Raw genomic sequence first — 12074 nt, forward strand, 5'->3', positions numbered from 1 at the left:
TTACGACTGCTACACTAAATATTCCAAACCCTACAATACCGCATTTAGATATACGCTGATGTGGCTCCATTTTAACCAACAAACTGTTTCATTTTAAAGATGCATTTTCTACAAAATGCTAGGAACCCGATGCTGAGGAGCACTTCCAACAGAATTTAGCGACCATGTTAAAAGAAGCCCTCAAGTGTCCAGTTCAATTTGATCCAGCTTTGAAAAACTACTAAGCAAATAATTTTTACCAGTCCAATTGGGTGGCAGCTAAAGTCAGGTCTCAGTTTCTGCACAACAGTGACCATGAATTCTATTATACCAAGATCTGAGTATATATACTGAGGTTACCATACCCTTAGGAATTTTTATACTCAACCTTGCTCTTCCTGAAAGAGAACTGGATAGTTAAAATCACTGGAACTGATTTTGCCCCTCATGATAACTCAGTAGAGAGAAGTCAGGCACCTGAGCTACTCTGATTCTCTCTTGGTATACAATTGGAGAAGGATGACTTTTTGTGGATTTTCACATTCAGTCACTAGCATCTGAACATCATTAGTGACATTTGCCTCATTTACAGAAACAGTAAAGAGCATCAGATTGGCATGAAAAGTCTTAAACAGTCCTGAGACCAGAGGATCCTTTGCACACAACAGACCAAGTCTGATATTTTCACAATCATAAAAATAAATAGGATAATTATCTCAACTCCATACCCAGTCAACTGAGACTACTTTCAGGATACTGGATCTTGTCAAAAATTCCCAAGGAAATTCGGGGTCAAGAACATTATCTAAGCAATCCAAAGCCTGTTTCCTAGATTCTTCCTCCCTAATTTCAAACAAGAAAGAATCTAACACAATTGATTTACTGAAAAGCTATGGGAACGGCTCGCATGCAATATGAACTTCAAAAACTACTGGATTACCAAAAAATCAATTTGAATGATCCTCATGCACAATCCTTAAACACTACAGTATTTTATAATAATGTCCTTAAAAACTTCACTATCATTACCCCAAGTGTTTTGGACCATTAATATAGTATTTTCTTTTATGAAAGGGAAGGACCCTGCAGGAGACTAGAGCCTGTCCATCTGTTCTTGTTCAGATCAATGATCAGACTGAGGCTATAATCAAGGAGGGATCAGTGGATAAAGAGCTCGAGAAGATTAGTCTTATTTGAAAAGCTCCACAGTGACTATAAGCAAAAAACAGGAATACAACAAGCTATATTAAAGGCAACAGCTGTTTTAAAACCCATGAGTTTCCAAGGGTACTAAGACAAGAGCTCTAATGTCTCCATTGCTGCTTTTTTGTACACTCGGAGGAAAGAGTAGTTTCTCTACAGTAACCACCTCCATTTGTGATTTTAAAAGGTTGAAAGATTTTGAAAAGTAAGTGCCTAAAGATATGCTCATCAACTCATTTAGGAATATTCAAGTGCACTGAAAATCTGGAAATTCCTACTGAGACAATGCTTGTGGATTCTGTTGTAATTAAACCGAAGAGTATTCAATGTTCACCTAATATGGTGATGATACAGCCAAAGTTCATGGGCCAGATCCTCAATTTATGTAAAAAGCTCCACTGATTTCCATGGAGTTACACTGCTTTACATCAGTTATGGATCAGGCCATCTGTACTTTTAGTTATGTTATGCTGCAGTTAACACAACAATACAATTCATATATTGAGTAAATACAAATAGTGGATGAGTTTCCATATAGTTTGTCATATCCATGAATCAGTTTAAACTAAATGGAAGGATGAAACAACTGGGGTCCTTGATTTCAAAAGGGCAAATTTAAAAAAAAAAAATTAAGGGACTTAGTTACAGAAGAGGACTACACTGACTAACCCAAGGATCTGAATATAGAAGAGGCTTGGAATCACTTTAACTCAAAGTTGCAGGAACTATCTGGAGCCCACCTCCTGAGCAGAGGGGGAGGGGGAGGAGGGGAATCATAGGAAGGGTTGCAGACCAAACTGGATGGAAAAACACCTCAAACCGGTTATTAAGAGAAAGCAGATAGCCTGCCTATGTGGAATAGAAGGGATGAATCCGCAAGGAAAGATACCTCTTGGAAGTCAGAAAGCGTAGGGAAAAAGTAAGAATTGCCAGAAGCCAAGCAGAGTTGGAACTTGCAAGGGAAATTAAAATCAATAGTAAAAGGTTCTTTAGTTATGTAAAGAAAAAGAAAACAAGGAAAGAAGAAGTGTGACTGCTTAACACTGAGGATGGGGTGGAGATTACAGCCAATCTAGGAACGGCCTAACACATAAATGAACATGTTGCCTCAGTTTTTGATAAGACCAATGAGGAGCTTGGGGATAGTGGCAGGATCAGTAACGGAAATGAAGATGTGCAAGTAGAAATCACAATATCAGAGATAGAAGTTAAATTCAAACACCTTAACGGGACCAAATCCAGGGGGCCTGGATAATCTCCATCCAAGATTTTTAAAGGAACTGGCACATGAAATTGTAAGCCCAATAGCAAGGATTTTTAATGAATCCGTAAACTCGGGGGTCGTACTCTATGACTGAAGAATTGCTCATATAGTACCGATATTTAAGAAAGGAGAAACGGCAATCCAGGAAACTACAAACTATTAGTTTGACCTCAATTGTAGGCAAGATCTTAGAACAAATTTTGAAAGAGAAAGCAGTTAAGGGCATACAGGTAAGTGGTAATTGGGATAAAATACAACATGGTTTTACAAAGGGTTGAACATGCCAGACCAACCTGATCTCTTTCTTTGGGAAGATAACTGACTCTCTAGACAAAGGAAATGCAGTAGATCTAATCTACCTGAATTTCAGTAAGGTATTGATACAGTTCCACATGAGAAATTAGTTAAATTAGAGAAGATGGGGATTAATACAGGAATCAAACTGGTTAATAGGAGACCATAACCCGTCATCCTGAAAGATGAACTATCAGACTGGAGGGAAGTTACTAGTAAAGTTCCTCAGGGATCAGCCTTGGGACCAATCTTATTTAACATGTTTATTAATGACCTTGGCACAACAAGTAGGAGTGTGCTAATAAAATTTGCAGATGACACAAAGTTGGGAGGTATTGCCAATAAAAAGGAGGACTGGAATATCAGACAAGAAGATCTGGAGGACCTTGAAAACTGGAGTAATAGAAATGGGATGAAATTTAATCGTGCAAAGTGAAAGGTCATGCACTTAGGAACTAATAACCAGAATTTTTGCTATAAGCTGGGGATTTATCAGTTGGAAGCAACAGAAGAGGAGAAAGACGGAGGTATATTAGTCAATCACAGGATAACTATGAGCCGCCAATATGATGCAGCTGTGAAAAAGGCTAATGCAATCCTAGGATGCACTTGGCGGGGTATTTCCAGTAGAGATAGAGAAGTGTCATTGGCATTACACAAGGCATTGGTGAGACCTCTTTTGGAATACAGTGTGCAATTCTGGTCTCCCATGTTTAAGAATGATGAATTCAAACTGGACCAGGTGCAGAGAAGGGCTACTAGGATGATCCGAGGAATGGAAAACCTACCTTATGAGAGGAGACTTAAGGACCTTGAACTGGTTTACCCTAACCAAATGAAGGCTGAGGGGAGATATGATTGCTCTCTATAAATACATCAGAGAGTTAAGTACCAGCGAGGGAGAGGAGTAATTTAAGTTAAGGGACAATGTTGAGATAAGAACAAATGGATACAAACTGGCCACCAACAAGTTTAGGCTTGAAATTATACGAAGGTTTCTAATCATCACAGGAGTGAAGTTTTGGAACAGCGTTCCAAGGGAAATAGTGGGGGGCAAAAAAACAATTTGTTTCAAGACCGAGCTTGGTAAGTTTATGGAGGAGATGGTATGATGAGATTGCCTACAATGGCATCTGGCCCGTCCACGACTGCTATTAGCATTTATATCCTACAGCCATAGATGGAACACTAGATAGGAAGGGCTCTGAGTTACTACAGATAATTCTTTCCAGGAGTCTGGTTGGTGGGTCTCGCCAACATGCTCAGTGTCACTAACTGATCGCCATATTTGGGGTTGGAAATGAATTTTTTCCCAGGGCTGATTGGCAGAGACCCGGGTTTTTTTGGCCTTCCTCTGCAGCATAGGTCACTGGCTGGTTTGAACTGGTGGATTCTCTGTATTTTTAAGTCTTTAAACCATGATTTGAGGATGTTAGTAACTCAGCCAGAAGTTAAGTGTCTTTTACAGAAGTGGGTAGGTGAGGTTCCATGGCCTGTGCTGTGCAGGAGGTCAGACTAAATCAGGGTGGCCAAACTTACTGAACTTCCAACCCACATACGACAATCTTCAGAAGTTCGAGAGCTGGGGAGTGCCTGCTGGGGCTCAGGGCTTCAGCCCCATGGGATGCACCTGCTGGGGCTTCAGCCCTGCAAGGAAGGGGGTCTCAGGGCTTCAGCCCTGCAGGAGGCACCTGCCCAAGCTCAGGGGTTCAGCCCTGCAGAGAGAGGGGTCTTGGAGGTTCAGCCCCGTGGAAGGTGCTTGTCCCACTCCTGCTGAAGCCCCGAGCCATGGCACATGTACCCCATGGGGCTGAAGCCCTGGCAGGCGCTTCCCGTGGGGCTGAAGCCCTGAGACCAACCCACTGGGCAGAAGCCAGAGGCAATGTGGGAGGGATACACATGGGGTCACATCCTCCCCCCACAATTTTTGCCAGGGGTTGCTGGCCCCGCTCGGTCACATGGTGCCACCGGGCCCCCTCCCTACACGGTAGCTGCTGGAGCCGGCAAGCTGGGAGCTGCGCTTTGGGTAGAGGCAGCAGTCAGCAGCTGAGAGCTGCAGGGAGAGCCACTCCAAGGAGGGGAAGAGAGAGGGTGTGCCTGGGGGGTATGACTCAAGCTGTTGTGGGGGGGAAAACCTTTACAATGTGTGCCCCCACTCTCAGCAGGTACCAGTCGTCTCTGGCAGAAGTCCTAGCTCCACCACAGGGCAGAAGCCCTGAGCTCCCCCCCCTCACAGTCTGGTAGATGAAGAATGGAGGGCTGTGGAGGGCTCCAGGAGCCTCACTTTAACTGTAAAAGAGCCACATGTGGCTCACGAGTCACCATGATGGTCTCTTCTGGTCTTGAAGTCTATGAATCACATATTGGTTATGTTTAACAAGAGACACCCACAGGACTGAAAAGGTTGGGAACCATTCATGTGAACCACTGACAGTATGATCATACCTTATTGAGACAGCATTTTCCAATTGCTTGGAGAAACTCGTTGGTTCTTTCAGGTTCATGTCCAGCTACAATACGTGCTGGCTTCACTGACAATGGCTCCCCTGTTACCATTATGACAACATCAATAGCCTTCTGGAGGAAGCTGATTTTGGCATCTTTATCCTGGGAAAAAAATTAATGTTATACTTTATTAAAAGTCTATTTAACCTCTGATTTGTAGCATATTTACAGAAACTTTCCTATATGAAATTATCCATTATTATTACAAATCATTTTCATTTTAGAAATAAGCATTTTGATAATGGATAGTTATTGTAATCCAAAATTAAAATATGAAGTTCCAATTTTTTTTAAATTACAATCACTTTTTATGAGAGAGACAAGATGGGTGAAGTAATAAATTCAACTTCCAACTTCACTTGGTGGAAGGGAGAAGCTTTTGAGCTTCACAGAGTTCTTCCTCAGGTCTGGAGAAGATAAACAGAGTGTCACAGCTAACAAAGTGGAGCAGACTGTTAAGCATAAAAGGTTCACACATATTGTAGGAGATTGCTTAAAACGAAGAGGGCAGTTTAACCTGGACACTCTAGTTACCTTCTCCTGACCTGAGGAAGTTCAAAAGCTTGTGCCTTCCACCAACAGAAGTTGGTTCAATAGACGATACTACCGCACCCATTTTGTCTCTCTTATCCTGAGACCAACAGCTACAGCAACACTGCAAATCATTGTTCATCTCATGTACATTATAAGATGTGCAGACATTGAGTTCTATTTTCTTGAGCTACATATTAAACAGATTAATTTTTAAAAAATGTATAGATAAGTATCTTTCCAACAATTTTGTTTTGTATCTGTATAGTGCCTGGCACAGTGGAGTTCTGATCAGTGACTGGGCACTACCTATGCACTACCACAATGCAAAGATCACCACAACTCTTTAAAAAAGGCAGCATTTGAGACTAATCCTTGACAATATTAGCTTTAGAAAGGTGTAGGTTTGTCATAGTAAATAGAATTCAGTGACAAATGAATAAGTGACAGTACCTGATGGCAAGTTATAAAGAATTCCAACACGAAATAAGGAAATTTCATACCCACCTTAACATTATCAGATTTCATCTCAAAATCTGTGTAAAGCCCATTCATAAAACCAGTCACTCTGATTACCTTCAAAGCAAAGGAAACACAGTAAATTACTAAAAAATACTGGAAAGCTTCTGAAAAAAACTTTTATGAGCTTCCTTTAGAAAGGAATCATTTAGAGAGATGCTATTTCATGCTGAATTATTTTGGGGGCAGTTTTAAAGATCTTCTCTATTGCAGTGATCACTTATGTAATGTGTTTCAATAAGCCATTCAAAATCTTGTCAATTATTACATCTCTGCAGTATGGAAGATTTGTGCATCCACTCTTTTTTTTAATAGGAAATTAAGGTTCATGGACCCACAAGGCTCTATGCTTTAACTACAATCTTGATTTATTCTGTTTCTGTTACTGCCTAACTTGTTGGTGGTTGATTTCTTTGTGGACATGCACAGACTATGAGTTCAGAGAATTTCAAATTTTCTAGTGAGTAATCCATTTTTCTTTCAAGAAAGGTAAAAAAGCATAAACTCTGTGAACATCTTTCAGTATAGGAGTGCTTACCTCCTTTTATTAAATCTGTCAGAAGAGAATATAGTAGACGTTCATTAGTAGCAACATATCTGTGCCTTTTGCTACGTTGCTCCAGTGGGAGTTGTGGATGCTCAGAAGGGCAGCCTGGGGGCGCTGTGGAGGCACAGGGGCGGGGGGGGGGGCAGCACACGGCCCAGGACCCCCGCTTGTGCTGAGGGTGGGAGGTTGGTGGGGCTGGCAGGCTCCCTACCCAGCTCCTCGCAGCTCCCCAGAAGTGGTGACATGTCCCTCCCTCAGCTCCTAGCTCCGCATGCTGCCCATGCCCCAAGTGCTGGCTCCGCAGCTCCCATGGGCTAGGAAATGTGGGCAACTGGAGCTGCTGGGGCAGTGCCTGCGGGCAGAGGCAGCGCGCGGAGCTAGGAGCTGAGGGAGGAACATGTCTCTGCTTCTGAGAAGTCTCCCAAGGTAAGCGCCACCCAGAGCCCTCACACCCTCCCCAACCCCTCGCACCCAAACTTCTGCTGCTGCTGGGGAGGGAGGGGGCCTGACACTGCCCCAGCAGCAGCCGGTGTGGCTGGCTCAGGGGCTGCCCAAGCCCCTCAGGCAGCCCCCGGGCCAGCCGCACCGGCTGCTGCAGAAGCCACAGAATCCGTGACTTCCGTGACAAACTCGTAGCCTTACTCACAAGCAGCGATTGCTCTTACAAGGTTTGCTGCAAACAAGCATCTCCTGTAGTATTAAAGGCCAACTGGAATGCTAAAGACCAAAACTACTTTAGACTTTCGCACTATCTTTCATCTGCGGCTGTTAATAAGTTTGATGAAGATGGGCAAAAACTCTTGCCTCCATACATTAGAAAAGGGAGACAAAAGCATGGCACTGCAGGGACGGAGGGGGTTTCTCCTTGCTGTAACAAATCCCTCCCCAGGGCAGCAGGTAGATAGCGACAATGCTGGGTCCACAGGAGGGGTTAGGTCGCCCTAACTAGGTTGCCCAGGGTGTGAAATGGGTCACAGCCCTGAGCCCTGCTGCTAGGTTGCCCTAAGGTTTAGGTGTCAAGCCCAGGCCCGGGGGACTGGCCCATGGCCACTCTGCAGGCCAGCGGAAGTATGGGAACTAAACCCAGGCCCCCTGCACGGCGCAGCCCCTGACCTAGCCCCTCCGTTGCAGGGCTCTCCCCAGGCCGACGCTGCCCCCAGGGGCTGGGCTCCAGCCACACGCCCCCTTCCTTGGCCTCAGCAGCCTGGAGCCAGACTCTCGAGACAGCAGCTTGGAGAACCGTGCCGGGGAGGGGGCAGCGCCGGCCCCCGGCCCGCCGGGGCTCCCGCGGCGCTGCGCAGGGGCTGAGGCGGCGGGTGGGGGAGACGGGCTGGGGGGCAGCGCGCACTCGGCGAGGGGGGGGGCTCCCTCGGGCGCTGCCCCCAGCCAGGCCCACGGGGGTCTCCGCCCCGCGGCGCCTAGCAACCGGGTGACGCGGAGCCCGGGGCCGCCCCGCCTCACCTCGCCGATCACGTCGTGCAGGTAGCGGAAAGGGGGCTTGCTGAGCAGCCGGTCGGTGAGGGGCGGTTTGCGGATCACCCGCCCCAGCAACTCCTGCGTGCGCCGCACCACGGCCCCGTTCATGGCGCCCCTCAGCACCGGCCGGGCCGGCTCGGGCTCCGACCCCTCCCGGCATGCACCGCGTCGACTGCGCAGGCGCAGCGGCCGAGACCGCTGTTACTACCCACATCGCGGCCCTAGCAACAGGCCGGAACAGCCCTACTAGGCCCCGCCCCCAGCGGCTCCCCCCGCTCTTGGAGCAGCCCCGCCCCTCCGTGCCGGGGCCGGGACGGGGCCCGATCCGAGCACCATTGGGTCAACGGGGGGCAGGGCGCACCACCGGGACCATAGGGGCAGAGGGGCACCAATAAGGGAATGGGGCAGGGGGCACCACCGGGACCATAGGGGCAGAGGGCACCGATAAGGGAACGGAGCAGGGGGCACCACCGGGACCATAGGGGCAGAGGGGCACCAATAAGGGAATGGGGCAGGGGGCACCACGGGACCATAGGGGCAGGGGGCACCACCGGGACCATAGGGGCAGAGGGGCACCAATAAGGGAACGGGGCAGGGGGCACCACCGGGACCATAGGGGCAGAGGGGCACCGATAAGGGAACGGGAGAGGGGGCACCACCGGGACCATAGGGGCAGAGGGACACCAATAAGGGAACGGGGCAGGGGGCACCACTGGGACCATAGGGGCAGAGGGGCACCAATAAGGGAACAGGGCAGGGGGCACCACCGGGGGCAGAGGGGCACCAATAAGGGAACGGGGCAGGGGGCACCACCGGGACCATAGGGGCACCAATAAGGGAACGGGGTAGGGGGCACCACCGGGACCATAGGGGCAGAGGGGCACCAATAAGGGAACGGGGCAGGGGGCACCACCGGGACCATAGGGGCACCAATAAGGGAACAGGGCAGGGGGCACCACCAGGGGCAGAGGGGCACCAATAAGGGAACGGGGCAGGGGGCACCACCGGGACCATAGGGGCAGGGGGGCACCGATAAGGGAACGGGGCAGGTGCATGCATCTGAAGAAGTGGGGTTTTTTACCCATGAAGGCTTATGTTCAGATAAATCTGTTAGTCTTTAAGGTGCCACCGGACTCCTTGTTTTTGTGGATACAGACTAACACGGCTACCCCCTGATACTTGACTGCCACTAATGTTTGGAATTAAAATGTTGATATGCCTATGAAAAATTGGGTTTCTTGTGGTGCATTATGGCTGCATACACCTTTATCAGCCCAACATCCCAGCTCAGCTGCTCTGCTAAAGATCACCCTTGAGCAGCAATAAATGGGAATTATTACAGGTTCACTTACCCCTCTCAACTTTCCTTTCTGAAACTATTGTATTCCCTCAGACAAACTCAAATTCAAGTGCTGCGGGGTAATGGAAAGTCTGAGTGAGAATGTGACTGAATAGGACTCTCAGAATCTGCTTCAGTCCAGGCAAGAGAGGGTGCCAAGCAGCAGGAGAGTTTGCCGCTGAGCTCATGAGAGCAGGTACTTCAGCACAAAGAGCTTGGAGGGAAATAGTTTGTCTCTTTTTTCTCAGTTTGAAACAATCTGAAAGTGACGAGATTCCCAGACCAACTCTGCCTCAGAGGACCTCTGGCGCCTGGGAAGAGTAGGAGGTGGTGACAGTTTCCTACATCTAAGGGCTTTGGAAGGAGTCTCGTAGGAATCCAGAAGAATGGGAAGAAGAAACTGGGGAGGAGGAACTGTGTTTATTTTGGAACTGTCTGGTTTATTTGGACTTCTGCCACTGGCTCTCCATGGAGTGTCTGCAATGCCTGAGAAGGACTAGGAGGAAGAGTCCTCAGGGGTTCTGTTAAATGTAAACTTTAGTGTTTATTTGGATGGCGAGGTGGTACCCTGAGAAAGGGTGGGTCGGTTTAGCTGGAGAGTCAGAGGCTAACAAGCCACAAAGACTGTGTAAATCCCTCTGGACACAAAGAGAAGCACTTGGAATTGAAGGCCATGTCCTGGAGCAATGACACGGAGAAGGCTTGAGGCTTGGACTTGGTCTCTATTTCCTTTTTGGGGCCAACGGCTAGAACTGTCGCTGGTTGGGAGCTCCATTCAATCCCACCGTATTAAGATGGGAACTTGTGATGTGGTGTCAGGGGTGGGATCTGTGAAAAGGGGAGAAATATGAAGTCTAGAGAGCTCTTATCGATGGGGTAGAGAGCTGAGCGAAGTGTTTCCGTTCAATTTCTGGGAGCACCCTAATAGAAGCAGAAAATGTGGAAATAGAACACACCAACTGGGGGAGCGGTAAATAATGAAGAGGACCGGTCACTGATACAGAGTGATCTGGATTGCTTGCTAAGCTGGGCACAAGCAGACACACATGCATTTTAATATGGCTAAATAGATATGTCTAGGAACAAAGAATGTAGGCCAGAAGGATGGGGGCCTCTATCCTGAGAAGCAGTGACTCTGGAAAAGATGTGGGGATCATGGTGGATAATCAGCTGAGGATGAGCTCCAAGTGTAACACTGTTCCCCAGACACTAACAGTGGAGCATTCTGTTTTCAGCATACACTGAAAACCCGAAAACAAGCACCTGATAGCTGTGCACAATACACTGTGGGGTTTCAGAAAACCCTACAGTGTGGAATTTTTAAAAAGCTTACACTAAAAATCATTTGCCTTCGAAACAACCACCCAATGCCAGGCAAGTCAAAATCAAGAGAAGTAACCAGAAAACTTAGAACTAGGAGAGAATTGCCATGTGCTAGGGAACAGACTTTCTTGGAACTTTCTTTTGAACTTTCCACCCCTTATATTCAATGTTTTAAAAATAATTATTCCTCCTCAAGGGCCAAAATCTGCCCATAGAACAAGGATGCACACAACTATTTTAAAGAAGCCTTACTGAGGGCACAGGAACAAATCATCCTGATGTGCAGAAAGAATAGCAAATATGGCAGGCGACCAGCTTAACAGAGAAATCTTTGGTGAGCTTAAACACAAAAAGGAAGCTTACAGGAAGTGAAAACTTGGACAGATGACTAGGGAGGAGTATAAAAATATTGCTTGAGCATGGGGTGTAATCAGGAAGGCCAAAGCACAATTGGAGTTGCAGCTAGCAAGGGATGTGAAGAGTAACAAGAAGAGTTTCTACAGGTATGTTAGCAGTAAGAAGAAGGTCAGGGAAAGAGTGGGACCCTTAATGAATGGGGAAGGCAACCTAGTGATAGAGGATGTGGAAAAAGCTAATGTACTCAATGCTTTTTTTGCCTCTGTCTTCACAGACAAGGTCAGGTCCCAGACTGCTGCATTGGGCAGCACAGTATGGGGAGGAGACGAGCAACCCTGAGTGGTGAAAGAACAGGTTAAGGACTATTTAGAAAAGCTGGATGAGCACAAGTCCATGAGGCCAGACGCACTGCATCCAAGAGTGCTGAGGGAGTTGGCTGATGTGATTGCAGAACCATTGGCCATTATCTTTGAAAATTTGTGGCAATTGGGGGAGGTCCCGGACGATTGGAAAAAGGCAAATATAGTGCCCGTCTTTAAAAAAGGGAAGGAGGATCTGGGGAACTATAGTCCCTCGAAATATCATGGAGCAGGTTCTCAAGGAATCCATTTTGAAGCACTTGGAGGAGAGGAGGGTGATCGGGAGCAGTCAACATGGATTCACCAAGGGCAAGTCATGCCTGAACAACCTGATTGCCTTCTATGATGAGATAACTGGCTCTGTGGAAATGGGGAAGC

At 47.3% G+C, this 12074-nt stretch overlaps 1 protein-coding gene across 8 annotated transcripts in view; it reads right to left on the reverse strand.

Annotated features, from left to right (window-relative positions):
• TRAF3IP1 (TRAF3 interacting protein 1) overlaps positions 1-8530 on the reverse strand; it is a 91312-nt gene extending 82782 nt beyond the window's left edge. For 6 of the 8 annotated variants that reach the window (XM_043525705.1, XM_043525704.1, XM_043525702.1 and 3 more), the window contains exons 1-3: positions 8304-8525; positions 6284-6352; positions 5186-5347 (exon numbers count right to left, since the gene is read on the reverse strand). In XM_043525705.1, coding sequence (XP_043381640.1) covers positions 5186-5347; positions 6284-6352; positions 8304-8426 — 354 coding nt within the window. In that variant the 5' untranslated portion in view covers positions 8427-8525. Of the gene's footprint in view, positions 1-5185; positions 5348-6283; positions 6353-6833; positions 6856-8303 lie in introns of those variants that run through there. The other 2 variants (XM_043525701.1, XM_043525706.1) reach the window with 2 other exon arrangements.
• Positions 8531-12074: the final 3544 nt, after the last annotated feature.

This window comes from Chelonia mydas, chromosome 11, assembly GCF_015237465.2.
Source record: "Chelonia mydas isolate rCheMyd1 chromosome 11, rCheMyd1.pri.v2, whole genome shotgun sequence".
Taxonomy (NCBI): Eukaryota; Metazoa; Chordata; order Testudines; family Cheloniidae; genus Chelonia; species Chelonia mydas.